Here is a 27,358-nt window from a genome sequence, read left to right on the forward strand (position 1 = left end):
TCTACCTGCAGACCAACCAATCACGTCCATGATTTCCCATAAATTAACAGTTGCTGGGCAAAGTCTCCTCCACAGTAAGAGTGGCCTAGAAAAGTTAGAAGTTCTGCCATTTTCATCCAGGGTTTAGGTCTTGCAGGGGACAGACCTGGACATGAAGGGAAAGTTCAGTTCCGTTCAGTCACTCAGTCGTGTCCAACATGCAAACATGTCGTCCTCTGTTGTTCCCTTCTCCTCCTGCCCTCATTCTTTCCCAGCATCAGGGTCTTTTCCAGTGAGTCAGTTCTTTGCATCAGGTGGCCAAAGTATTGGAGCTTCAGCATCAGTCCTTCCAATGAATATTTAGGATTGATTTCCTTTAGGATTGACTGGTTTGATCTCCTTTCTGTCCAAGGGACTCTCAACAGTCTTTTCCAATGCCACAATTTGAAGGCATCAAGTCTTTGGCACTCAGCCTTCTTTATGGTCCAACTCTCACATCCATACATGACTACTGGAAAAACCATAGCTTTGATTAGACAGACCTTTGTCAGCAAAGTAATGTCTTTGCTTTTTAATATGCTGTCTAGGTTGCTCATAGCTTTTCTTCCAAGGAGAAGAAATTTCATGGCTGCAGTCACCATCTGCAGTGGTTTTGGAGCCCAAGAAAATAAAGTCTCTCACTGTTTCCATTGTTTCCCCATCTATTTGCCATGAAGTGATGGGACTGGATACCATGACCTTAGTTTTTTGAATGTTGAGTTTTAAGCCAATTTTCTCACTCTCCTCTTTCACTATCATCAAGAGAGAGGCTCTTTAGTTCCTTTTCACTTGTGCTTCATCCAGTCCAGCATTTAACATGATGTACACTGCATATAAGTTAAATAAGCAGGGTGACAATATACAGCCTTGACGTACTCTTTTCCCAGTTTGGAATCAGTCCGTTGTTCCATGTCCAGTTCTAACTGTTGCTTCTTGACCTGCATACAGATTTCATAAGAGGCAGGTAAGGTGGTCTGGTATTCCCATCTCTTTAGGAATTTTCCACAGTTTGTTGTGATCCACACAGTCAAAGGCTTTGGTGTAGTAAATAAAGCATAAGTAGATGTTTTTCTGGAACTCTCTTGCTTTTTTGATGATCCAATGGATATTGGCTGTTTGATCTCTGGTACCTCTGCTTTTTCTAAATCAAGTTGAACATCTGGAAGTTCTCGGTTCACATACTATTGAAGCCTGGCTTGGAGAATTTTGAGCATTACTTTGCTAGCGTGTGAGATGAGTGCAATTGTGCAGCAGTTTGAACATTGTCTGGCATTGCCTTTCTTTGGGATTGGAATCAAAACTGACCTTTTCCAGTCCTGTGACCACTGCTGAGTTTTCCAAATTTGCTGGCATATTGAGTGCAGCACTTAAACAGCATCATCTTTTAGGATTTGAAGGGAAAAGAAATGGGGAAATAAGAGGGAGAGAGATCAGAGGAGAAAAGGCCTGGCTAAATATGAAAATCACTGAAGGTCAGTGCTGGAACAGGAAGCAGCATCCAGCCTCTTCATTTAAAATACAAAGAAACTGAGACCCAAGGGAGGAAATGTTTCACCCAGAGTTACCTAGAAACCTAGTAACTGAGAAAGGTCTCGAACTTTGCTGTTCAATGTGGTAGCCTCTAGCCAGATGTGGCTATGGAGCCCTTGAAATGTGGCTAGTCTGAACTGCGATATGCTGTAAGTGTGAAATATGCATGAGGTGGGGGTGATTTTGAAGATTGCATGTGGATAGGAAAAAGATTAAAATATCTCAATTTTTATATTGATTACTCTATATGCAGAGTATATCATGGGAAATGCCAGACTGGGTGAAACACAAGCAGGAATCAAGGCGGATGGGAGAAATATCAATAATCTCAGGTATGCAGATGACACCACCCTTATGGCAGAAAGCAAAGAGGAACTAATGAGCCTCTCTCTTGATGAAAGAGCAGAGTGAAAAAGCTGGCTTAAAACTCAACATTCGAAAAACTATGGTCATGGTATCCAGTCCCATCACTTCATGGCAAATAGATGGGGAAACAATGGAAACAGTGAGAGACTTTATTTTCTCGGGCGCCAAAACCACTGCAGATGGTGACTGCAGCCATGAAATTTCTTCTCCTTGGAAGAAAAGCTATGAGCAACCTAGACAGCATATTAAAAGCAAAGACATTACTTTGCTGACAAAGGTCTGTCTAATCAAAGCTATGGTTTTTCCAGTAGTCATGTATGGATGTGAGAGTTGGACCATAAAGAAGGCTGAGTGCCAAAGACTTGATGCCTTCAAATTATGGCATTGGAAAAGACTGTTGAGAGTCCCTTGGACAGAAAGGAGATCAAACCAGTCAATCCTAAAGGAAATCAATCCTAAATATTCATTGGAAGGACTGATGCTGAAGCTCCAATACTTTGGCCACCTGATGCAAAGAACTGACTCACTGGAAAAGACCCTGATGCTGGGAAAGATTGAAGGCAGGAGGAGAAGGGGACAAGAAGACAAGATGGTTGGATGGCATCACTGACTCAATGAACATGAGTTTGAGTGGGCTCCAGGAGATGGTGAAGGACAGGGAAGTGTGGCGTGCTACAGTCCATGGAGTCTCAAAGAGTTGGACATGACTGAGCAACTGAACAACAACGTGGTCAAATGTTAATATTTGGGATATATTTAATATAAAATATTAATTTCACCTGTTTCTTTGCTTTTTTAAAAAAATGTGGCCACATGAAAAGTTTAACATCACTAATTATTAGAGAAATGATACAATGTGAGGTATCACTTCACACCTGTCAGAATGGCCATCATCAAAAAAATCTACAAATAATTAAAACTCTGGAGGGGGTGTGGAAGAAAGAGAACCCTCCTACAGTATTGGTAGGAATGTAAACCATTGCAGCTCCTATGGAGAATAGTACAGAGGTTGCTTAAAAAACTAAAAATACAGTTGCCAGATGATCCAGTAATCCCACTCTTAGTAGGAAATGGCAACCGACTCCAGTATTCTTGCCTGGGAAAATCCATGGACAGAGGAACCTAATGGGCTACAGTCCAAGGGGCCACGAAGAGTCGGATATGACTGAGCACCTAAACAGCATCAGATCAGATCAGATCAGTCGCTCAGTTGTGTCCGACTCTTTGCAACCCCATGAATCGCAGCACGCCAGGCCTCCCTGTCCATCACCAACTCCAGGAGTTCACTCAGACTCATGTCCATCGAGTCAGTGATGCCATCCAGCCATCTCATCCTCTGTCATCCCCTTCTCCTCCTGCCCCCAATCCCTCCCAGCATCAGAGTCTTTTCCAATGAGTCAACTCTTCGCATGAGGTGGCCAAAGTACTGGAGTTTCAGCTTTAGCATCATTCCTTCCAAAGAAATCCCAGGGCTGATCTCCTTCAGAATGGACTGGTTGGATCTCCTTGCAGTCCAAGGGACTCTCAAGAGTCTTCTCCAACACCACAGTTCAAAACCATCAATTCTTTGGCGCTCAGCCTTCTTCACAGTCCAACTCTCACATCCATACATGACCACAGGAAAAACCATAGCCTTGACTAGACGGACCTTTGTTGGCAAAGTAATGTCTCTGCTTTTGAATATGCTATCTAGGTTGGTCATAACTTTCCTTCCAAGGAGTAAGCGTCTTTTAATTTCATGGCTGCAGTCACCATCTGTAGTGATTTTGGAGCCCAGAAAAATAAAGTCTGACACTGTTTCCACTGTTTCCCCATCTATTTCCCATAGCCCCAGAATATTTAAAGTTTACATATATGGCTCACATTGTATTTCTAATGGACGATGCTGGTCTGGAGCCTAAAAACCATTTACCACCTACCCTGTGCCAGTTGCTGAGGGGAGACCAAATTGCAGTCAATCTGAGCGTAAGACCAAAACACAGTGAAGGGGAACCCAGCTGCTGTGTTCCATCCCACGTGCCTCCTAGAACCTGTTCCTGACTCTACCAGCCCCAATGTTCTCTTTTAATGAGGAACTTTTCAAGTAACACCTCTTTTCCTCTTTTGAAATAAAGTTTGTTTGTGACAACCTAACTACATACATAAATTTCAAAAAATTACAGTGTAATGATAACAGAAGAAAGAAAAGGAAATCCTTCACAAGAAAAGTTACTTCCCTGTGCTGGAAAACATCATTAGTCACTCACTTGTTACAAAATGGTAACAAGTACATTCAAGGGACAAAACTCAAGTACAGGCTTCTTTCCATTTACAATATAGTTAACATTCTTTGAAAATTGAGCACACATTACAACCCTGCAAAATTACTTAATTGTTACATATAAAACAGACTCAAAAAGTAGTTGATTTTAACCATTTTTTCCCCTTCTAAAATGAATCTTTGTAGGACATTTGAAAGCTGTGTAAAACAATTCTAATGCGATACAATCTTGCAATGTACATGTAGCATTCTCCCCTCAATTCTTTGACAACAAAGCTGCCTTCCTGCATTTCCAAATTGCCCCCTAGAAATGTGCCATCCTGGGTGGGAACCCACCACAGTTGCTTGAAGGCCCACCTGACTTCCAGCTTCTCTTAACCTGTTGTCCCCTCACTCAGCAGCCTTAGCTGCTTTGGCTTCCGAGTTCTTGGGCCAGTCTTCCTCTTTCCGGGCTTCCTCTTTCTGCCCGGGTAACATACTGAATTTTCGATCGCAGCATTCCCAAATCCTCAGTTTAATTCTTCCTGCCACACTTCTCCACTGGAGTCTTTACTTTTCTGCATGGTACTTTGGACAGTTTGTAATTTCGACCTAAACTTAAATGTTTATTTTTTTTGTCAATGTGTGTTTAATACCCGTTTCCAACTGAGGGCAGGGACCATGCCCACCTCATCAACCATGGGTCTGGAACTTAGAAGGCAAACAACAAACATTTCTGAAATAACTTGAGTAGGTAACTGGGTTCCGGAAGCCCGCTGGGGGCAGTAGCCCAAGGAGGTAGAAACGCGCTCATCGAAGGGGAGAAGAGTTTTTTCCTAGGGTAGAAGGGAGTCGAGGTTGAAGATCTGGGTCATCTTCGGATTCAGGCTGGGTCCACTCGCATTAGGGGCTGCGGAACGCGGGCCGGCTCCGGGCGGAGGAGGGCGGAGGGTGGGCGGGATGAGCAAGTCACCTACCCCGGCCCGCAGGAGGCGCCGAGTTGGGGCGGGACGACCATAGAGAGCGCAAAGGCGGAGCGAGCGGCCGGATGCGGTCACCATAGAGACGGGGACTGACAGCGAGCGGAAAAGGAAGGAGTGGGCCGGGCTGTGAGGTGGCAGCGGCTGCGGTGGCGGAGCCGGCGCTTCGGCGGAGCTCTGGGGTCTGTTCTCCCCTTCGCGTCCTTCCCCACAACCCTGCAAGGGGGCGTCGCTCCACAGGAGCGACCCCAGCTCCGGTCCCAGCTCCACGTCCTCGCCCCCCGGAGCTCCCCGGGACCGGCCATACGCCGGCCGGCGGCCGCCCCTTATTATCGGCCCGCCGTCGCCCCCGGCCCGGAGCAGGGGCCCCCCTTCGGCGGGCCCCCGGCGTGTCCCCTGGGTGTCCGCCGCCCAGTCGAACCTGAGAGAGGGGTCTTTGCCCTCCTCTCCCCGCGTCGCTCGAACGGAGCCTCCCTGCCCCCCCTTCCTCTGACAGCCCGTGACGCAACCAGTTCTTATTTCTGCTGCAAGAAGAACGGCTCAAGCTCGCTCTGGGCCTCCTTTCTTAGGCCTGAAGCTGGTCTGTAACGGCGGAGAAAGAGACGTGGGGCGGGGAGTTGCCGGGCTTGACACCCGAGCATCCGTCCGCCCGCGCCAGCTTCTTGTAGTCCTCTCGCTTTGCTTCGGGTGCCTGGGGCCTTGGGAAAAGGCAGCCACCGAATCGCTCTTGACAACAGCCGGAGTGGCTTGTCACCGGCCCGGTCTCTTCTTGGAGGATGGTGGGCAGCCTCGGGCTCTCAGCACCGGGGGTTCAGAGGAGAATGCCCTGCCCAGCAGCTCCATCGGCTTTTGTGCTCCTCTGAGGCTGTCCTCCGTGCTGAGTCACCACATCCCTCCACCTCATTAGGTGGGGCAGAACGTCTGTGCGCGGTGCCAGTGGCTCCTGACGGCTCCTGACTGCCAGGGGGAGGGGTTCCTCTGGCCCGAGTGTTTCCTTAACGCGGGTGAAGAGAGTAGGAAGGCCTGGGCTCCATCTCTGTGACTTCCCAGGGGTCGGCAGCCCCTTCAGTGAGTGAGTGAGATGTATGCTCCTCCCAGATGCTCTTTGAGAAAGGCCTGTGGAGTTAGGTTCCTCTAGCTGGGTGCTGGTGTTTTGATGGCCAATGTGCTTTTCCCTAACCCCAGCTTTATCAGTTGCTGCCATCTCTCTGCTTAGATAGTGTTACCAGATGTATGTAGTCCTTCTTTGGGGGTTGGGTTTGGCAGGACTGAGTCTTGCTTCTTTCTCTTCTGGACTAGAGGACCCCACTGTTGGTGGGTGAAATTGATTCTAACATTTACTACCATTTGGACTGAGGGTTAGAACCAGCACCTTGACAGCAGAAGACAAGGCAGGAGTTTCTTGGGGATCCTGGGCCCAGAAGCAAACACAACCTTGTTCTCTTGTTGACCTCACTGGCCCCAGGCTCCCTTGTTGAAAGAGTCTGTTGGTCACTGATTGATCTCTTGAGGCTGTGCCCTCCAGGGCACACACATGGCAGGGCCCACCGCCATGCGGCTGAGCTCAGTGTTGGCTCTGCTGCGACCAGCACTGCCCCTCATCCTAGGGCTGTCTCTGGGGTGCAGCCTGAGCCTCTTGAGGGTGTCCTGGATCCAGGGGGAGGGGGATGATCCCTGCGTAGAGGCTGTGGGGGAAGCCGGAGGGCCACAGAGTCTAGACTCAAGAACTCAGCTTGACCAAAGCGATGAAGACTTCAAACCGCGGATTGTCCCCTACTACAGGGATCCCAACAAGCCCTACAAGAAGGTGCTCAGGTGAGTTAACGTGCACGTGTGTGCATCATCCCCACACCCCACTTCAGGGTTGCTCCGAGTCCTTGCCTCCACATCCTATCTGTGGTCACTGGTAATCGTCGTTAGCCTCCCTGAAGCAGTTCTCTGCCTTATTTACCATCATGGTTCCAGTTTTTTTTCCTCCTCCTCAGGCCTGAGAAAGCCTCACCCATTGGTGTTAAGTTAGTGGTTGGATGTTCTTCAGCAGGGCAGGAGTTGCATCTAATCCATCTAATCCATCCTGGGTCCACCTCTCCCCGAGATCAGTTCCAGTGTCAGCTACTCAGTAGATGCTCTCACCAGTAGCTCATTAGTGTTGATGAGGAGGTCTCCCCCTTCTCGTCTCATCCCCAACTCACTAATTCCCCGGGGAAGGTATACGCTGGACACGCTGGGTTCCTAAAGATTAGGGAGTTGACCCTGGCACACTGGTCTCCCCGCAGGACTCGGTACATCCAGACGGAGCTGGGCTCTCGCGAGCGGTTGCTGGTGGCTGTCCTGACCTCCCGGGCCACGCTGTCCACTCTGGCTGTGGCTGTGAACCGTACGGTGGCCCACCACTTCCCCCGGTTGCTCTACTTCACTGGGCAGCGAGGGGCCCGGACCCCAGCAGGGATGCAGGTGGTATCTCACGGGGACGAACGGCCAGCCTGGCTCATGTCTGAGACCCTGCGCCATCTTCACACGCACTTCGGGGCCGACTACGACTGGTTCTTCATCATGCAGGACGACACGTACGTGCAGGCCCCCCGCCTGGCGGCCCTGGCCAGCCACCTCAGCATCAACCAGGACCTGTACCTGGGCCGGGCAGAGGAGTTCATCGGCGCTGGCGAGCAGGCCCGGTACTGCCACGGGGGCTTTGGCTACCTGTTGTCACGGAGCCTCCTGCTTCGGCTGCGGCCACATCTGGATGGCTGCCGTGGAGACATTCTCAGTGCCCGACCTGACGAGTGGCTCGGCCGCTGCCTCATTGACTCTCTGGGCATTGGCTGTGTCTCGCAACACCAGGTGAAGGCACTTTCAAGTTAGTCCTCATCCCCGACAAATTAGCAGAGACCAGCAGCTGGTCTCGAGGCTGGGGGGCTGCCGGCTCTTTCCCCGCAGCTCCTGGGGTGGTCGTTGTGCCCTCCTCAGCCCCAATCGCCCCTCTCACTCTCCCTTGCCCACCTCTGGCAGCCTTAGATCCCTGGAGCGTCAAAAGTGGCGTCTTGTCGGGGACCTTCTGAGCAAGCCTGAAAGGTGTCCCTTCCTCACCAGTCTGCCCCCATCTGGCCCCTCGCCCTCCTCCCAACACCTGCACCGTCTCCAGTGACCTGGGAGTGCCCTTGAGGGGCCCGCTCTCCTGGAGGAGGAGGGTGGCCCGGGAGCCTCCCTGTTGGTTGGAGAAGAGGGGACAATCCCAGAGGGGCCCTCCTCCTCCACCGGAGTCCTGGCCGTCTCTGCTGGCTCTCAGCTTTCATTCTTTTGAGAAACAGCAGGATTCTTTGGGAGACGAGGTCATCCTAGCTGCCTAGCAAGCGCTCTCTTTTCCAGAATCCGGTGAGAGTAAGGTGAAGGTTGAGGGGACCCCAGAATGAGCTCCTATGCCCTTCTGGCCGCCTCGGCGGCAGTGGCAGTCACAGGTGTGAGCGCCAAGGGTGGTCAAGGGTGGTTGGGCCAGGCAGTTCCTCCCTGTGTGGCACTGATTGGTTTCATGGTCCCCCAGGGGCAGCGGTATCGCTCGTTTGAACTGGCCAAAAATAGGGACCCCGAGACGGAGAGCAGCTTAGCTTTCCTGAGTGCCTTCGCGGTGCACCCTGTCTCCGAGGGAACCCTCATGTACCGGCTCCACAAGCGCTTCAGTGCTCTGGAGCTGGAGCGGGCCTACAGTGAAATAGAACAGCTGCAGGTGAGCCGGGGGCCCAGGGTTGCAGGTCAGAGGGTGCTTCAGATGTCCAGGCTTACGTAGGAGCAAGAGGGGAGGCGGGCCAAGGCAGAAGGAGGCTGACTGTACCGATCAAACCTCATTGAAAAGCACCCCAGGGAGAAGGGGCTCGGGGTGCTCTGGCTGAAAGCTCCTGGCACGATGTGGGTTCACCTGAGAGGATCTGCAGGAGAGCTCTGAGGAGCAGGCTTGGCACCAGAAGGGTTTCTCTCCTCTCCAGTAATGCCTCGCCGAAACCCCGCAGTCCCTGGACTTCTAGCACTGTCCTTAAAACGCCGAAGGGCAGAAGGTAGAAGAATGCTCTAGTTGATGGCAGGGGGTTGTCCGAGGTGGGATCCAGGTGAAAACAAAGGTCTCCTTCTGTGAAGAGAGCGTGAGTCCTGTGAGTGAGGAAGAGAAAGTCCGTGGAGCCCCAGACGTCAGGGTCCCCTGCCCTCCACAGTGGCACTCTGCCCACCCCATCTTCCTCCCCACAGCAGCTGTGTGTGGATGGTGGGTCCGTGTGCCCCATACAGACAGGCTGTCAAATACAGGCCGTTCAGCGCCTGGCCTCACTGAGTGTTGATGGAGTCAGGACAGACCTCAGAACCCAGGACGCTGGAGCGAGCTGGGGTCCCGACTCCCTCGCCAGGCACTAACGGGGCGTCCCTCCTGCTCTAGGCTCAGATCCGGAACCTGACCGCGCTGACCCCTGAGGGCGAGGCGGGGCTGAGCTGGCCCCTTGGGCTCCCGGCCCCCTTCACGCCGCACTCTCGTTTTGAGGTGCTGGGCTGGGACTACTTCACAGAGCAGCACACCTTCTCCTGCGTGGACGGGGCCCCCAAGTGCCCCCTGCAAGGGGCGAGCAGGGCAGACGTGGGCGACGCTGTGGAGACGGCCCTGGAGCAGCTGAACCGGCGCTACCAGCCCCGCCTGCGCTTCCAGAAGCAGCGGCTGCTCAACGGCTACCGGCGCTTTGACCCAGCACGGGGCATGGAGTACACGCTGGACCTGCTGCTGGAGGCCGTGACGCAGCGGGGGCACCGGCGGGCGCTGGCGCGCAGGGTCAGCCTGCTGCGGCCGCTGAGCCGCGTGGAGATCCTGCCCATGCCCTACGTCACCGAGGCCACGCGCGTGCAGCTGGTGCTGCCGCTGCAGGCTGCTGAGGCTGCCGCGGCCCCCGCGTTCCTGGAGGCCTTTGCGGCCGGGGTCCTGGAACCCCGAGAGCACGCCTTACTCACCCTGTTGCTGGTCTACGGGCCGCGGGAAGGGGGCCGAGGGGCCCCAGACCCGTTCGTCGGGGTGAAGGCGGCAGCGGCCGAGCTGGAACGACGATACCCCGGGACGAGGCTGGCCTGGCTCGCCGTGCGAGCGGAGGCACCTTCCCAGGTGCGGCTCATGGACGTGGTCTCCAAGAAGCACCCCGTGGACACGCTCTTCTTCCTCGCCACTGTGTGGACCAGGCCGGGGCCCGAGGTCCTTAACCGCTGCCGCATGAACGCCATCTCCGGCTGGCAGGCCTTCTTCCCGGTCCACTTCCAGGAGTTCAACCCCGCCCTGGCACCACAGAGACCGCCCCCAGGGGCTGGCCCCGACCCCCCATCCCCTCCGGGTGCAGACCTTGCCCGGGGGGCTGCTGGAGGGGGCAGGTTTGACCGGCAGGCTTCGGCAGAGGGCTGCTTCTACAACGCGGACTACCTGGCTGCCCGAGCCCGGCTGGCCGCCGACCTGGCAGGCCAGGAAGAGGAGGAAGCCCTGGAGGGGCTGGAGGTGATGGATGTTTTCCTCCGGTTCTCAGGGCTCCACCTTTTCCGGGCCGTGGAGCCAGGGCTGGTGCAGAAGTTCTCCCTACGGGACTGCAGCCCTCGGCTCAGCGAGGAACTCTACCACCGGTGCCGCCTCAGCAACCTGGAGGGGCTGGGGGGCCGCGCGCAGCTGGCCATGGCCCTGTTCGAGCAGGAGCAGGCCAACAGCACCTAGAGTGCTCGGGCCCCGCACCTCCACACACAGCCCCTGCCGGCCCCCGCCCGGGGAGGCAAGGTGCACGGACAGATGGGAGAGCTCGCCGCTGTGTTTTTTTTTTTAATAAGAAAATGTTATTAAAAGTGTCTTCTGCCAAACTGTTTTTAGGTCTAGGAAAAATGGGAGTAAGGAGACTCTGAGGGAGAGGGTGGGGAGCTTCCCGGAGGGACCCACTGCCCTCTCCCTGGCCCCCCCAATCCTCCTCCCACCCTAGTTGCCAATGACCACACGGCTGTTATCAGGTAAATGACCTTTAATCCAGCCCCTGCCTCGCCCACAAGGCTTCGGGGGTGACAGCCAGGCCCCAGGGGACAGGCCGGGGCAGGGCCGGGGACCCTCAGCGGCACGATTCCCCAGCGCGCCTAGGTGTTGCGTACGACCAGCGACTGCTCCAGCTCCTGCCTGCGCTGCTGGATCTGTAAGGAAAGGAGAGCAGGCGCAGGTGACCAGTTGCTGGTGAGTGACAGGCCCCACCCGCCTGGAGGAGCATCTGGGAGCTGGGACGGCCCCATGCGGCCAGGGGTAGGGTGGGGGTTTCTCTGGGGGTGAGCGGGGAGCCGAGGGCGCTGGGGGCGGGGGGCGGGCTCACACCTTGCAGTAGAAGTAGCGGCTGACGGCCTCCTGGGACCAAGGCTGGTGGTAGAACTCAGCCCGGCGCTCCTCCTCCGGGTTGCCCGCCACGTCTGTCATCACCTGGGAGGGAGCAGCAGGGTCATCCTGAGCCTGGACACCCCCGCACGACGTTCACTGTCTCCCCGGCATGCTTGTCTCCTACCCAGCGCCCCCCGAGGCCCCCTTCACCTTGAGGTCCCGACTCTGGGAGCGGAGGAGGTCCTGGATGTAGCCCTTGGGGTCTCTGGAGAAGCTCAGCATGAAGTCCCTCTGGATCTTGAGCTGGTTGATGGACTCAATCGTCTCGTGGATCTGCAGGTAGAAAGACACATGCTCTCACCTGGCCAGGCTGAGATGGGAGAAGCGGGGGCGGGGGGCGTGGCAGGGGGCTTGCCGCTGTCCCCTGGAAGGGCAGTCCCTGAGAAGGGGGCGTGGGTAGAGCTCCAAGTCCCAAGGGCAGGGCCCCTCCCCGTCCTCTCCCATGTCCTTGTCCTGCTGTGTCTGCGCATGTGTCACCGTTGGGTCACCGTCCTGTTGCAGTGCCAGGCTCCAGCCCCACCTTACTGTCCAGAGCGCTGATCTCCTGCTGGTTGGCCGTGGACAGCAGGAAGCTGCTCATCTGTCCCTTCAGGGGCTCCTCCACTTCCACGTCAATGTCGTAGCAGGCCGTCTTCTTCTGGTCCGACGGGTCCACGCTGCCAGGGAAGGCCAGCCCTTGGCGTATGTGCTGCCCCAACGGAGGCCAAGGGCCCCTGAGGCCTGATGCGGGGGGTGGGCAGAGCAAGGGACAGGGGCGGGGGGGTGGCGCGGGACCACCACAGTGACTCCCAGCTCTGAGGAGCAGGGCTGGGGGGCCTCACCTGATGACATGGTTGATGACAATTGGGTCAGGGGGCAGCAGAAGGGCTGTGAGGCGCTGGGGAATCTCAGAAAACTTCAGCCGGGGACAGTCAAAAATCTGCAGTAGGAGAGAAGTTCCCTGCTCTGCGCTCAAAAGAGCCTCCGTTCTCAAAAGGCCCCCCAAGCAGCCACCTCTCACGGGGGAGGCCAGCCCTGGGCCTGAGGCCTGCTTCCACCGCTCACGGCGCAACCCCGAGCTGCTCAACTTCACACCTCGGCCTCGGTCTCTCCATCTCTGGGAGCCGAAGGCAGAGGCACCGATCTCAGGGGGCTTGTTAGAATTAAATGCGTCAGTTATACACGAAGTGCCTGAAGCAGCGCCTGGCATGCGGTGAGTGCTCAATAAACATCGACTGTTGTTTTCACCACTCAAGTCTACCTGTGGTATTTATTTTAAAGTTATATTAATAATAATCTCTAGTTTGGCAGAATCACTTCCACAGCAGTTTGATTCTCCTAACTGCCCAGCGGGTGAGACGGGACAGGCGTGGTGAAGATAAGGAACAAGGCTGCAAACAGCTAAGTGATGGACCCGGTGTCTGGACCCAGGGCCAGAACCTGGGGGCCCTAGCTCCAGGTGCCAAGAACATGTTCCCCAGAGCCGCTAGCTTTCTGGGGTTCCCGACCTTCCTCACCTCGGGGGTGGGGGGGCTGAGACGGGCAGGCTGCAGCACAGGGTGGTGTCGTGGCAGAGCCCAGATGGGAAGCCGGGTCTCCGGCTCTGAGATCATTCCCAGTGGAGTCAAGGAGGCAGGGTGGTGTTCCTGAGCAGAGGCCTTTCCCCTCCCCATGGCCCCAGGCTCGGGGAGAGGGTACCTGCTGGAAGTACTTGTCGCCGTTGATGTATTCCTTGTCATGGGAGTCCTGCAGCCGGTTGGTCTTCACATATTGCCACAGGGCCTGGACGATGGCCGAGCGGCTCTGTGTGTGCAATCCCAGCAGTCGGGCCAGGCGGGGATCCAGTTTGAACTGGGGAGGCTGGACCAAGGAGGCCGTGAGAAAATGAGACAAAAAGACAGCGGGAGGGGCTCGGAACTCAGGGGCTGCGGGGCCTGGGCTCCTTGGAAACAAGCTTCTGGAGCAGGCAGGGTGGAGGGGAGAACGGGGTCTCTCAGGGCATAACAGCTTGCAAGCCAAGGCCCACCCCAGCCAGGAGAAGGGTATAGGAGGCGGGATGCTGGGGGGGGATGGGGGGTGCGGGGCGGTGTCTGGGGGTGAGGGCACGTACCTGGTAGTCCAGCATGAGGAGCAGCGTACAACGCACACTCAGGTCCCCTGGCCTCTTCACCTGGAACCCATCCGTCTCCTGAGTGGTGGGTGTCCGGTGCCACTGTCCAGGGGTAGGAGCTGAGTCACCTCATAGGCCCGTCTGAGCTGGTGGGGCCTTGGAGCTCTGGGTGCAGGACTGGGGGGCTGGGGAAGGGGGTCCCCGATCCAAGTCTGCGCCACTAACAGGACTGCATTCTAGGTTCTTCAGGACCGTGGTCTGTGGCCAGTTCAAGGGCAGGAGGGGTCCGGGTCTTTCTTACCTCCACGAGGTGGTTGTCAGGGCCATAAAGGTCTTTGTCCAGCTCAATGACCAAGCTCTTGAAGAAGGACGAGAACTTCCGCTTCTGCTTGCTGGGCTGTGGGAGAGGCATGGACCGTGGGCGCGGAACAGGGCCCACGGGGGCAGAGTGAGTTGGGAGTGGGTGGGGGCTGGCCAGGTAGGGCCGCGCAGTCAGAAGCAGGCCTGGGCACGTCTCTCTGGACCACCCTCCCGCAGCCAGGGCTGACTTCCCCAGCCCTTGGTGCACACGTCCAGTACCGGCCTAAGTTCAGCCCCATACCCACCCCAGGACACCTGGAGAGACCTGGGCCAGGACGTACGTCATCCAGGAGCTTCCCCTCCACCCGCAGCTCCCAGGAGGCAATGCTGCCGTCAGAATCCTCGGCATCGGGCTTCGCAGGGTTAAAAGTATTGGAGATATAAAGACGCAGCTTGCGCTTTTGCTGTAGAGATACAGAGTGTCATACAGAGCCAGTCCCCAGGGGGCCAGCCCCGGCTTCTTCCATTCAGGGACTAGGACTTGGCGCCCTCACCCCGCCCCCAAGCCAAGGCACCTTCATGGGCCGCTTCAGAGCCTCCTGGATGTCCACCCGCTTCCTCATAATGGTCTGATCCAGCTTCCTCTCAAACGCCAGGAGGTCCATGTAAGCCTGGGACTCCGGGACCAGCTCCCGGATCTGGAAGCGGGGAGGAAGCGAGGCAGGGAACCAGGGGCTCAGCCAATCTTGCAGGTTGGAACGTGCGGGTGTCACGTGGCCCCAGGAGTGTGCGAGTGTGGCGGGCGGGGAGCTGGCCACATTCAGGGCAGGTAACTTGGACAGCGCAGACGGGACCTCTGAATCCAGCCATGAAGGTCTGGATGTTACAAGGATGAAAACCACTACGGAGATCCATGCGTTTCATCACTAGGGGAGGCCGGAGCAGCCATGGAGGCCAGCAAGTGCTTAGGGCTTCACCTGCTCATCCTGTCCTTTCCCCTGTCACACAGCCTCTGGGTTCCCTGGGGCGTCTGTGAAGTGGTCAGGGGCCCCTGAGGTCCCTGAGACAGGAGACGTCGAAGCTTGGGCCTACAGTGACACCTCACCCAGATGCTTTGCTCCAGCTGGGGTCTCAGCCGTCCTCTGGACCCAGCTCGGCCTGGGTCCCCTTGTGCTGCTGGGCCCTCCGGCCAGCTTCTGTTCCCTTCGCTCCTCTGCCAGCCTGCGGTCCCTGAGCTCTCAGCCCCTTTGTCCCCTGCCTTTATGTCTCTACAGACCGCTGGAATTCAATCTGCGCCCCCGACCCAGACCCAGGATCCTACCCTCTCTGGCTCTGCTTCTCCCCTCTGCCCCACCCCGTCCTTCTGGCCCTGGGGGAGCCTCGTTTCTTAATTATCTTTTTAAACAAAAAAAGTGAAAGTGACTATGATGTTGAAGCGCTGCTCCTGAGGGGGGAGGGGAGGTGGCCCGGGGTGGTGGTGGTGGGGAGGAGGGGAGAGGAGGGCGGAGCAGGAAAGGGTTGGGGGTGGGGTGGGCTGGGGGCTGCTGTGAAAGGCACTCACCCTTTGAGGGAGGATTTTGTCAGCCATCTTCCTCCTCTTGGCACTGTACATTTTTTAAAGAAAAAACCAGGTTACCATGGCGACAGATCTGGGAGTAAGGAGGCCACCTGCTAAATTATCCCGACATCTCAGCCCGCCTGGCTGGGGTTCCCACAGCCCGCTCATCTGCCCACCCGAGGGGCTACGCCGCCGGCTGTGTGTGGCTCTGTTCTCTCACGGGGAGCGGAGATGACTCCGTCCTTTCTCCGGCCTGGGAGCCCCTTTTCTGCTCCGCCACATCCCCAGGGCCAGAGAAATTAGACTTGGAAGGGGCTCGGAGCAGGGGCACTGCAGAAACGTTTGGGGAAAGCTGGGCGGCGGTGAGGACAGAGTGGGGGGATACATTGTGAGGACTTTTTTTTTCCCTTCTCTGAGAAAGGGGCACACAGCCCAAGGTGGCTGAGCTGGTGGGGAGGGGAGCCGACCCCCTTGCCCCATCCCAGGAGCAGGAAGTGATGCTGTGAAGCTGGTGACGACCAGCACCCCAGCCACCCTGGGCTAGGAAGGGGACCCTGATGGGCAGGGTGTGCTCATGCCCTTGGACCTGCCAGCAGAGCCCAGGGACACACCCACAGGTATCCAGAGAGAGTGGGTACGGATGTTCCCCTCTTGGGTGTGGCTGGCGGGCTGGACCTGGGGTAGCAGCTGGGACTTGGACTCTGCTGGATCCACTAGCTGGTTCCGACTCCCAGAAGCAACCCCAGAAAACCCTTGGCGAGTAGAACCCAGCCTAGGGAATGGCTGCATACTGCCCCCGTGTGGTGGTCTCAACCACTGCCCCCGTCCCTGGCCAAAAATCTATTCAAGGCTAGACAAGCAGGTTTCACTAAAGGGCTGATTTGTTTTGAAGAAACTATCTCTGTGAAACTCTCCAGTAGTACAAGATAAATCAGGAACTCTACAAAAGAATGACTCACTTTGGAAAGAATTCCTCATGGGCTTCCTATAAATGGTGAATTTTCCTTGACATGTAAAAAAAATATTTAATAATGAGGTAAAATCCATATTGCACCTTTTATAGGACTCCATCTGGTGTGCAAAAGGAAGCATGTGTGTTTGGCTAAACAGTGAAACCCACAGGGGTATCTTCCTTGCCAGGCACCAGCAGGGGCTTTTGGGGGTGCCACCGGCTGGCTCAGACAAGGAAACAGGCTGGCCCTTGGTGGCTTGGGGGCAGACCCAGTCCAGAAGACAGACCATGGCAACTCCTCAACATTTGAGTGCCTAAGAATCACCAGAGAGCGCCAGGGGGCAGAGACTGCCCACCCATGGGGCAAATCCCAGGCTCTCCCGCCACTGGCCAGGGATTCAGATTAAGAAGATTCGGAGTGGGGCTTTCGAGAAGTCAAGCCAGGGGCGCTTCTAAGGAAGGCGCACTGGACAATCGCGCTAGGAAACGCAGTCTAAAGCTCGGCCCTGAGCCCTGGTGCCACAGCCCCGCCTCCATCCCCCGAGAACCAGGGGACTGGGGTGCAGAGAGGGACAGAGCAGGTGACAAGGAGAAGGGCGCGACGGTCACCGCCTGTCTCCACCGTGTGGGCACACAAAGGAACCGGGCCAGTGCCCCCTCAGCCCACCTCCTGGGAAAGCATCCCACCCGGGACGCCTGCTCCCTGCTGACCCCTCTTTGCCCGGGCTTCCCAACCCGTCCCTGCGGGTCCCGCGTCAGCCCCCTCCGCTCTGGTCACCGCCCCCCCCCAACCCCCGCTTACCTGCGGCTCCGCGCGGGGGCGGTGGGCACCGGCTGGCCCTGGCTCTGGGCCTGGCTCTGGCCGGGCGGGGGCGCTGCTCGCTTGCGGGCGGGCTCCATGCCCGCGGGGGCCAGGCCGGGTCGCACGGCGGGGCTGCCCATGTACGGGGAGCCCGGGGGGCCCATGGGCGCCCCCTGGTGGGGCATCCGGGCTCCAGACGGCATCCCGGGGCGCTGGGGAGGGGGATGGGGGGGCGTGAAGCAGACACAGGCACCCTGCGATCAGAACCAGGGCTCCGGGCTCCAGGCGCGCGGAGCTGCGTCTCCCCCCCCGAACCCCGAGACCCCCGGCCCGTGACCCTGCAGCCGACGGCGCGATGCCGATGGGGCTGGGAGGGGTGGGGAGGGGCGGGGGCGCCGGAACCGCGCGGCTTTGGCGGAGGGGGCGGAGGGGGGGGTGGCTTTGCGTCTCGCTGCAGGAAGCTAACTGAAGCCAGGCAACTAACTGCACAGGGCATCGCCAGCCTCGGATTTGCGGAAGGTGCCGCGAAGATGAATATTAATGGCGCCTTTCAACCTTTTCAAAGGATGCTCCTGTCCACACGCTCCTCTGCAAGACGGACTGAGGGGGCCTTCTATCCCCACTTGACGGATGAGGCAACCGCGGCTCAAGGAGAGAGGCAACCTAGCCAAGGTCGTGCAAGGCCCTTTCCTGAGGGGCCCGGGGTTTGTGCTCTCTGCTGCTTTCGTTTAGTTCAGGGCTGGGCTCTCTTGCTCCGGACTTCTGCCGCCTGCCTTCCCGTTTGCCTGCTTCCCAGTCCATTTCCAGGGCGGTCCTGCCTTCCCTGCCTTCAACCCACTTTCCTCTCTGGGCCCCTTCTTTTGACCCTTCGGTCCCAATCCCCGTCCCCTTGCTCTGATTCCCAGCCTCTACCGTCAGGGGCTTGGCTGAATTAGCCCATCCGCATAATTTACTCTCAAGGTGAAGGCTTGGAGGTAGGGCTAGAAGCAGCTTGAGGGGCTGAGGTCAGACCTTACCAGGATTCTCCTATTGAGGGGGGGCTATGAGGCTTAACTGGTGATGGGTGGTCCAGAGGGCTTGGGTAGGTCAAAAGGATGGACATTTTCTCTTATATCTATCTCTCCCTTCCTGTCTGCCTGAATCACCAGAGATGGCCCCATCCTACAGACTCCCCACCCTACCCCAGTGAGGTCAGAAGTCTGGGTTCCCAGGGGGCCACAGGGAGGCAGGTGAGGCAGGTGTGTGCCCTTGCCACTACCTGGGCACTTAGCCGGAATATAGATGACAACCCAGTGCATCGAGTGAAGTGTCCCACAGACTCGTAAAACCTCATTATCCCATTCCAGAAGAGGGGCTGGGGAGGGCCCAAGGGGCTGTCAAGCAGGAGGGAGATCAGGGAGCCACGGTTGCAGACCTCGTGCCCCTGTTATACTGTCTGAGCACCACCCACTCCACCCCAGGGGTGCAGCTGCTCCCCAGAACAGGGAGGCACCCTGCCCCTGAGCCTAGTGAATCTCCTCGAACTGTCCCCCCCTCCCCCGGTCCCTCCTGCCCTGTGCTGTGTCTAACCCTAACCCCCAGCCAGCCAGCTGTCTCTGCCCATCGCCGCCTCGGCAGTGAGACCTGCCTGTCCATGTGTCTGCCTCCCCCACCTGACCCTGTCACTCACACCTCCAGGGTGGTGGCCCAGAATGGAGCCCAGGCCCGCCATTCCCCACCAGCACAGACAGGGCACCGGGAGTGGGGCTCAGGCCACCCAAGAACTGAAGCACTGAGTTGAGTTAAAAAAAAAAAAAATCCACGTGTACAGACTCTCACTCCTAGATGGGCCTTTTATTGGGACACCCTAGGCAGCAAGATCAGGGCTGGTCATGAGGCTAACCAACATGGGGACCCTTTGGAAGTTAGTCCAGAGACCCATGGGCCTGGAAGACAGGCTGCTTTGGGAAAGCCCCTTTCCTCATCAGCTGCTCTCCCATTTAACCAGGCTGGTGGTACTCACTGATCTGCTAAGGAGACCCCAAGAGGGAGGCCTCCAGAGCCCCTAGAAGGCTGTGCTGGCCAGCAGGGATGGGTGATCTGCCCGAAGGGCCAACATTCTAGGGGCTCTGGCCTCTCTTACTGAGAATGTGCCTTCCTTGGGGTCACAACCAAATTTGGCCATAGTAAACCTGACTGCTTCCTTTCTGCCCGGCTTCAGCACCACTGGCCGTCCCAGGTCCTGGAGCCTCTGCCTCTCCTATGCCACAGCCCTTCCAACCCGTCCCCACCCCCTCAGGCCCCCTGGGCTTGCTCAGGCTCCCGGTGGGCCTTCTAAACCTGCCCCTTTGGTCTCCAGGCCTCCGGTCCCTGACTCCAGCTCTTCCTTCACACCTTTGAGGCGTTAAGGACATCAGCTTCTGGTGGTGGAGGCTGCCAAAGGATCCTCAGACCCCTTAACCTGGGGTCTGCCCCTAGAGAGGGCCTCTCTCTGGCCCCGATTGGCAGAGGCCAGGGGCAGAGCCCCAGAGCCCTCAGCCCGAATGCAAAGGTGGTTCAGCCTCAGAGCTTCCCACTCACAGGGCCGCCAGGGTCACCTGCTCCTTGCTCCCGAGACACTGTCCCAACTGATGAACAAGCAGCCCAGCACAGCAATGCCAAGTCCCACCCCCCACTCCCAGGGCAGGGGTCGCACCTGGGCCCCACCAGGAAAGAAGGGAAGACAACCCATCGGGTTGTCCCCACAGGTGACCCACCCACCCACCCACCCACTTTGGGGGAGACCGTCCCCAAGTTCTACCCCCAAGCCCCTGACAGGAACCCATGCAAACGCCTGTCTTCCCCGCCCCGGGGCACCCATCCCCGGCCAAGCCGCCTGACGACGTGTTCGGGCGCCCCCGGGGCGCGCCGGCACGGGGCTGGGGCCGGGCCCGCTGGGCCGCGGCGCTCCCGCTAGAGGGGTGGGGTGGGGTGTGGGGGGAGCGGGAGCCCCCTCCCGGCCTCTCCCGACCTTCCCTCCATTCAGCCCGAGCCAGCTCGCTCGCCCTCCCCCGCTAACTTTTCCCCCACTCACCACCCCATGGACCAGAAACTCAAAAAGTTTGCTTTTCGTGGCTTTGCGCGCCCCTCCGGCAACTTCGTCCGCGGCCATCGGGGTGGGCTCAGCGGCGCCTCTCACTCTCTCTCTCTCTCTCTTGCTCTTTCTTTCCCTTTTCTGCCTTTTTTTTTTTTTTTCCTCCAACTCTCCCCTCTGAGTCCTGCTGGGCTCTCTCACACTTCTACTCGAGCGGAGTGGGGAGGGGGCCCCTTCAGGGCTGCCCTGACGGCCCACGGCCCACGCCGCCGCCGCCGCCGCCGCCCGCCAGCCGCCGCGGCTGCCGCATTCCTGCACTGATAAGACAGAAATAGTCCGGCGGCCCGGGGTCCGCCTGTTGACTCGGCGGGGACGGAGAAGCCTGCCTTTCCCAAGCCTCGCCAGGCCCAAACAGCGCAGATAAGCGGCGAGGCTCGCCGGCCAGCGCGGCTCCGGGCCGCTGGGCAGCGGCGCCGCCTGCCCGAGGCCGCCCGAGGGCCGCGGGGAGGCGGCGGCGGCGGCGCGGGAGGGGACGCGAGGGGAGGCGGCCGGGGGGCTCGCCGGCCACCCGGCCTCTCTCGCCGCAAATAGTTTTTCGCTTAGGGAATTCGCCGGCAGGGAACAGGCCGGGAACAGGCCGTTCCAACTTTGCCCCCAAGTGGCTCCTGCCGCATTTCTGAGGCCCTTTTCCCCAGAGACCTGGCAGGCCAAGTAGGGAAACATTTCGCTGGGAAGGAATCCGGGGTGGGTGGAGGGGGTGGTGGTGGCGGGGGGCGGGAGTCGAGCCCGGAGGAGGCCTTTCTCCGGCACCGGGCGGCCGTGGTGGGTGTGCCCCGGAGGCGGTGTGCCCTGCAGTCCATAGATGTGTGCGCCCTTGTCTCACCGCCGAGTGTGTCTGCACCCTGGTGTGGGCACGGCCGGTGGCCGTGGGTGTGGATGTTTACGTGCGTGCACAGATAAATGCCTCCTCTGTGTGCCTCCCTCTACCAGAGCCTCCGGTGTGCGCGCGCGCGGGCGGGCGCGGGTGCGTGTATGTGGCTGGACACGGTCTGTGTCTCCCCGCTCCGGGTGTCTATTTCGGGCTATGTGAGTCTTTGTCTCTCTGTGACAAAGTCGAGGCAGTAGGGGAAATTTCGGAGAGAGGGAGGTGGGCCAGGCTCGTGAGAACGGGAAGGGAAGCAGTGGGGGCAGGCAAGGAACTGGGGTGGACGGATGGGTGGGGAGGGGGAGGCCAGCGCGACCTGACGGCTTTGGAATGGGGTGTGGGTGGGAGCGGGGGACCTGCAGGAGCTGGGGCGCTGGGTATGGTAGGGCCAGCCTCTGGACCCCAAAGAAAGCAGGGGTAGGGGTGGAGCCGTGAGGGAGCCCCAGACGGGGTGGTATGGAGGGAGCTGGGGTGAAGGAGGGACAGGAAACAGGAGGGGCAAACCCTGCGAGTCCCCAGGCTGGGAGCCCTGGCCCCGCCCACGCCCCAGAGGCCACACCCTTCTCCCCGCCTCCGGGAGGAAGCGCCCCAGGGGCTTTGGGACCAGAAGGGGTCAAGTTTATGCCTCCAAGGGCTGCATTGTCGGTACCCAGGTGAGGGCGGGGCAGGGCCCCGGGAATTTGCTGGAAATTTTTATTCGAGGTTAGATCCTGAAGACCCAGCGTACACTTTTTTATTTGAGGTTAGATCCTGAAGACCCAGCCTGACCCTCAACCCTTTAGAAAGCCGTCAGAGGTCGGGACCAAGAACCCAGGGAGTGGCTCTGCCTAGGGAGTCTTTTTTTGCCTGCAGCCTGATTTCCTTGGCCCCGTTGTGCTTCTGGCTGTCACTGTCCATTTCAGTGCCCACAGCCAATCCCCTGAAGGGCTAGAGAAGGCAGGTGGTCCATGCAGCTCCTCCTCTACCTTACCAGGGACCTAGAGAGCCCCTTCCTACCACACCTCTACCCAGGCTTCCCCCACACCCACACTCACAGATAATGGGTCCTGATGGGTGGGAACGGGTGGTTGTTTGCCACTGGCCACGAAGGTGGCTGCTGGTAACCTGGGGAGGTAATCTCTCCAGTCTGTCTAACTTCCAAAACCCCTCGCTCATTCCCATCTCCAAGCCTCTGCTCCTGCTATTCTTTTGCCTAGAATCCCTGAAAATGCTTCTCTACTTGTCCCAATCACATTCATACCTTAAAGCCCGTCTGGAGCCCCACCTCCTCCAGGAAGCTTTCCTTGGTTCCACTTCCGTGCACAGATCTTTCTATTCTGTGAATGCCCATTACCATCTACCCTGGCCATGAAATGGCACTTTGCTGCTGACTAATGTCTCATGTGCCTGAGTTTCATGTGTGTTATGTAGAGTTTTCCAAATGGGCTGCAGCCCCATGAAGTCTGGGGCTGGTTTTCAGGTCCATTGTCCCCCCCGTGCCTGCACACAGGGACTAGACCTGACCAATGCCTACTAACACTTGCAACCACCCAGAGCTCAGTGGGCCACTGGACAGAGCTCACCCTCTGCCTCTTACCTGAAGATGTGAGTCATCAAGGGCACCCCACCTCCTGGTGGGTGCTTCTAGCAGGGACATGTCCCCCTGGGGGACAGGGACAAGGGCAGACACCTCTAGCTTTGTGTAAAGCTTGGAGCTCTCAACTCTTGGGGAGGCCTTTGGGAGAAAGAAGACAGCATAGGAGGTAGATGGGGCCAGTGGGCACACTTGGCATTTGTGAGGGGCTGGTCTTGGTGGTGGGCAAGACTGAAGGAGATGGTCAGGCCAAGGAAGGGATCTGGTGGTACTGAGGGGAGGGTCACTCAAGTCGACAGACAACACCTTCCTGGGCCACCCCAGGCCCAGGGCCTCGCTCTGCAGCCTCTCTCTGGAAGGCATCCTTACCGACACAGAGACAGCAGATACATAGTGCATATGTGTCCCCCAGGGCGCAAGCACCAATGCAAAGGCCAGAGGAACAAGGAGTCACGTGAATTTGCACCCACGGGCACAACTCAATCACGATCTGCCCACTCACAAGGCCCTCACCAGCAGACTGCTTTTACAGGGGCGACCCCAGGTATGCCCCCACCCCCGGGGCGGGGGCTGCCTTCAGACCAGAAAGCAGGGGCGCCAGTGTGGGTGTCCCGGGGCCAGGACTCCCATCTCACAAAGGCCAGGATCCTCAGGGCTCAGCCCCAGAAGGGCGCTCAGCAAGAGCCACGCCGCCTGCTGGCTCCTGCTTCCCGCCCCGGGTGGGCAGGAGGGCCCCGGTTTCAGCGGGCAGGGTGCCCTCCTTCCCAGCTCGACACGGCCGATGGGCCCAGGCCGCGCTCCGGGCAGGCCGCGCGCGTGTCCGCCCGGAGCCGGAGTCCCCCCTGCCGTCCCCCCATCTCTCCTTCCCTTGCCGAAGCACCACCAGCACCAAATGGCAAAGCGCCTCTCCCCGCGCGCGCAGAGAGATGCGCCGCGACCGCCGGGACGGGCTCGGCAGCCTCCCCCCTCTCCACGGCGCCCGAGCGGGGGGCGGCCGGCGCTGGGGGTGTGTGGGGGTGGGCACGGCCCGGCCCGCGGCGGCCCTCCCTCGCCCTCGCCCGCCCGGGGAACCGGGCAGCGGCGGGAGCCGGCCCGGGCATGCGCACTGCCGCCTCCCTCGCGGTGAAGGTCAGCCCAGGGCCTAGCTGCGGGACTCAAAGGCGGCGGCGGTGGGGGGGGCGGGGGGATGCAGCCGAGAGACTTTTAACTCTTTCCCGGCGAGAGGATGGCTACCGAGGCTGGGCCGGGGCGCCCGGAGGGTCCCACCCTCCCGCCTTCCGCGGGAGTCCCCGCGGCGGGCACACGGCTGGGGGTGGGGCGGAGGGGGCAGGACGGGGAGGAGGGGCAGAATGGAAAGAAGGAGGCTAGGAGAGGAGGGAAGCCGATCGGGAAGGGAGGACGGCGAGGGAGGAACAAAGGAAGCCAGGCTGGAGGGGGAGACCGCGTTCCACCGCCCGCGTCCCCGTATCCCCAGCAATGAAGGTCTCCTTAGGGCCATGAAATTACCCCCACAGACTGTGTGTGCGTGTGCGTGTGAGAGAGATTGAGAGGGAATGAAGTGAGACCACTGGATCAGGCTGAGAACCCCTGATTTTCTGTGTTCTGGCCCACCCCTAAACCCAGCTTCCACTTTCTCCGCTGGTCACTAAACGCCAGGGCATGCCAGAGGGGCCGAGAGGCAGCTCTGATCCAGCTGACCTGCCTAGCCCAAGCCCCAGGCCCCCAGGAAACCTTGGCTAGACCTCAGGTTCTGGCCCAGTCCCCAGGGCTGGGCCAAGAGGAGTCTGCACCCTACGCCCCACCTCTGGTGAGGGGCTTCCTCCAGCCAGCAGGCAGGACCTTGGTAGACCAGACCAGGGGCATGGCAGGCACAGTCCTCCCCCTCGTCCTAGCTACTCCCCCCAAGCCCTTCTGAGGCCAGAGTAGCGTCCCTCCTCCTTCGAGGATGTTTCTGGGCCCAAGACCTGCTCTGCTGCTCTCCAAAGGGGCTGTCTGTCTCCGTGGGACTTTGTCTTTCTGTGTCAGTTTTGCAAACACAAGAGACACAAATATGATAGAAAGAAAAAAAAAAAAAAAAAAAAAGTAGGGTGCCAAGACCGTCATGTGACCTTGGGCAAGTCACTGTACTTCCCTGTTCCCTGGACCTCTGGGGCTCAGACGGAAGGCCCATCTGGGATTCACAGCGTGTTCCCTCACTCCCCTCAGGGCCACCATTAATCAGGTCGGGCTTCTCTGGTGGCTCAGAACGGTAAAGAATCTGCCTGCTATGCAGGAGATGAGGGTTCGATCCCTGGGTCAGGAAGATCCCCTGGAGAAGGGAATGGCCACCCACTCCAGTATTCTTGCCTGGGAAATCCCATGGACAGAGAAGCCTGGTGGGGCTATGGTCCGTGGGGTCGCAAAGAGTCAGACACAACCAAGCAACTAACACTTCCACTTCCTGTAGCAAAAAGCAAGCCACACTGGCCTGGACCCATTCTGAGAGGATAGGTGGGTCTGTGGGGTGGTGTTTCTCCAGGACGCCGAGGGGTACTATCACTGCCCCAGATGGCTCCCACAGCCTCAGGGCACAACCCAGGGCATAGCTCTGCCAGAGTGGGGGAGCGGCAGGCAGGTAGGTGTCCCACAGAGCCATCCTTGCTCCCTACTCATCTTCCAGCACCCGTCTGTCTGGGTAGATTCAGTGGCAAAAGCAAGAGGGCTCCAAGCAGAAGGGGGCTTCTCCCTCTCTTTCTTGGGGAGTGGGGGTGTAGGTGCCTACCTCGCTACAAAGCCTGGGGAGACCCTCTCACACCCCCGAGGGGCTGCAGCCAGCACTCTGCCCTGCTGGCACCCCGGCCGTCTTCTTTCTTGGCGGACAGGGGCCCCATCCAGCACTACTGATTTCCTCTCCTGTTTGTCCCATAGCTGTTTGACACCTGTTTGACACCAGGAGAAGGTGCTGGTGGCCAGCACCCCAGCCCTCACCCCAGGAGGTTAAGCTCTGCTACAGGGCTCTGACCAGGGGGTTGGACGGAGTCCTGCGAACCACTGCATTCTGAGGCCGGAAATGTCACCTCAGTCAAGAAAACTGATACCAAAAAAAAAAAAAAAACATCCTTACTTCCTTAAAGGATTTTTTGGGAAATTAAGCCAAGTGGTAGCAGGCAGTGGAATGTACAGATAAAATGTCCAGGGGACCCACCCAAGGCTAGGTCTCCAGACCTCTGTAACTCCTTTAGGAGGGAAGGGTGAGCCCTGCTCACAGGGTCTGAAAGGGCCCCCTCTCCTCTTAACACTAAGGTGCCATTCTGCCCTGGTGTCCCCTGGGCCAGGGTGGGGGGCTGCCTTCCTGCCCTAATGCCTTTTGTGTGCCCACTGTGTCCAGAGTCATCGAAAGGCCCAGACTCCCCTCAACTCCTGTACCCTGGGCCCCACAAGGCTCTGTGCACCCCTCTTCCGCAGCCATCTCCCAACCCAAGTTCTTCTCCATGTGGGCTGTCATAGGAAAGTGTCCAATACACTCAGCCATTTCTGTGAACATCTGTTTTGCCTTCTTGTGGCAGAAACCACTGAGTAACCACTCCCCCTGAAATCTTCTGTGCAAGGCAGTGGTATTCACAGAGTCCGCCTTGCCACTGGCCTCCAGGTGGGTTAGGACCCTCCTTGCCCCTCGCTGCTGCTGCTTCCAGACCCCTGGCTTTGCATCTTACCTCCATGGCGCCTTCTTTTCTGGAGCATCCTAGCTCCTGGCTCACAGCCATTCCCTCTGTCACCCCTGACCTCTTCCTGCTGCTTTCCCAGATCCTCATGGACAGTCCCTCCCACACGTCAGGGCTCTGGGTTCCTGGGCTGCCTCTCCTCCCGAGATTCTCTGCCCTCCCTCAGTCACTCATGCCAGCTTCACCTCTTGCATCCTTGTCATTCCAGCCCCACCACCAATCTCAGCCTTACACCCCACTCTCTGACCACCATCTCCCTGTCCAGCTCCCTGACATCCAAAGTCTGTGATGCCACTGGAACTGCTGGTCCGTTTCTCTGACCTGCACCCCTCATCACAAACACACCTTCTTACACTTACTCTTTCTTATTTTTAGTTATGGTAAAACATACCTCTGTGGTTTTTCCAGTAATCATGTACAGATGTGAGAGTTGGACCATAAAGGCCGAGCGCCCAAGAATTAATGCTTTTGAACTGCGGTGTTGGAGAAGACTCTTGAGAGTCCCTTGGACAGCAAGGAGATCCAACCAGTCCATCCGAAAGGAAATCCACCCTGAATATTCATTGGAAGGACTGATGCTGAAGCTGAAGCTCCAGTACTCTGGCCGTCTGATGCAAAGAGCTGACTCATTGGAAAAGACCTTGATGCTGAGTCATTGGAAAAGACCCTAACCCTAACCCTAACCCTAACCCAGATTGAGGGTAGGAGGAGAAAGAGGGTGACAGAGGATGAGACGGTTGGATGGCATCACCAACTCAGTGGACATGAGATTGAGCGAATTCCAGGAGATGGTGAAGGACAGGGAAGCCTGGCATGCTGCAGTCCAAGGGGTCCCAGAGTCCGACATGACTTAGCAACTGAACA

At 58.2% G+C, this 27,358-nt stretch overlaps 2 protein-coding genes and 1 long non-coding RNA gene across 6 annotated transcripts in view; 2 read left to right on the forward strand and 1 right to left on the reverse strand.

Moving 5' to 3' along the window:
* The first annotated feature begins 4,945 nt into the window (after positions 1-4,945).
* CHPF2 (chondroitin polymerizing factor 2) lies at positions 4,946-10,866 on the forward strand. 3 transcript variants are annotated; one of them, XM_070368910.1, is made up of 5 exons: positions 4,949-5,315; positions 5,630-6,948; positions 7,410-7,974; positions 8,672-8,854; positions 9,551-10,866. In XM_070368910.1, exons 2-5 carry the CDS (start codon positions 6,668-6,670, stop codon positions 10,847-10,849), a joined length of 2,328 nt encoding a protein of 775 aa, XP_070225011.1. In that variant the 5' UTR covers positions 4,949-5,315; positions 5,630-6,667; the 3' UTR covers positions 10,850-10,866. The 3 variants fall into 3 exon arrangements, with proteins under 3 accessions (XP_070225012.1, XP_070225011.1, XP_005907798.2); XM_005907736.3 differs by having other exon boundaries at positions 4,949-6,948; XM_070368911.1 differs by lacking the exon at positions 8,672-8,854 and having other exon boundaries at positions 4,946-6,948.
* A 260-nt stretch (positions 10,867-11,126) lies between these two features.
* The window catches only part of SMARCD3 (SWI/SNF related BAF chromatin remodeling complex subunit D3), a 33,284-nt gene continuing 17,052 nt past the window's right edge, over positions 11,127-27,358 (reverse strand). The window contains exons 1-13 of one of the 2 annotated variants that reach the window (XM_070368912.1): positions 20,296-20,750; positions 17,244-17,455; positions 15,493-15,535; positions 14,507-14,629; positions 14,273-14,395; positions 13,933-14,028; positions 13,632-13,733; positions 13,220-13,381; positions 12,364-12,461; positions 12,063-12,198; positions 11,693-11,815; positions 11,483-11,584; positions 11,127-11,307 (exon numbers count right to left, since the gene is read on the reverse strand). In XM_070368912.1, the coding sequence (XP_070225013.1) occupies positions 11,254-11,307; positions 11,483-11,584; positions 11,693-11,815; positions 12,063-12,198; positions 12,364-12,461; positions 13,220-13,381; positions 13,632-13,733; positions 13,933-14,028; positions 14,273-14,395; positions 14,507-14,629; positions 15,493-15,535; positions 17,244-17,455; positions 20,296-20,373 (1,452 nt within the window). In that variant the 5' untranslated portion in view covers positions 20,374-20,750 and the 3' untranslated portion in view covers positions 11,127-11,253. Of the gene's footprint in view, positions 11,308-11,482; positions 11,585-11,692; positions 11,816-12,062; positions 12,199-12,363; positions 12,462-13,219; positions 13,382-13,631; positions 13,734-13,932; positions 14,029-14,272; positions 14,396-14,506; positions 14,630-15,492; positions 15,536-17,243; positions 17,456-20,295; positions 20,751-27,358 lie in introns of those variants that run through there. The other variant, XM_070368913.1, reaches the window with a different exon arrangement.
* Positions 21,503-27,113, forward strand: LOC138987580 (uncharacterized). The gene is made up of 3 exons (XR_011463919.1): positions 21,503-23,921; positions 26,339-26,421; positions 26,903-27,113. It is a non-coding gene; the product is annotated as an uncharacterized lncRNA (long non-coding RNA).

This window comes from Bos mutus, chromosome 4 (genome assembly GCF_027580195.1).
Source record: "Bos mutus isolate GX-2022 chromosome 4, NWIPB_WYAK_1.1, whole genome shotgun sequence".
NCBI classification, from domain to species: Eukaryota; Metazoa; Chordata; class Mammalia; order Artiodactyla; family Bovidae; genus Bos; species Bos mutus.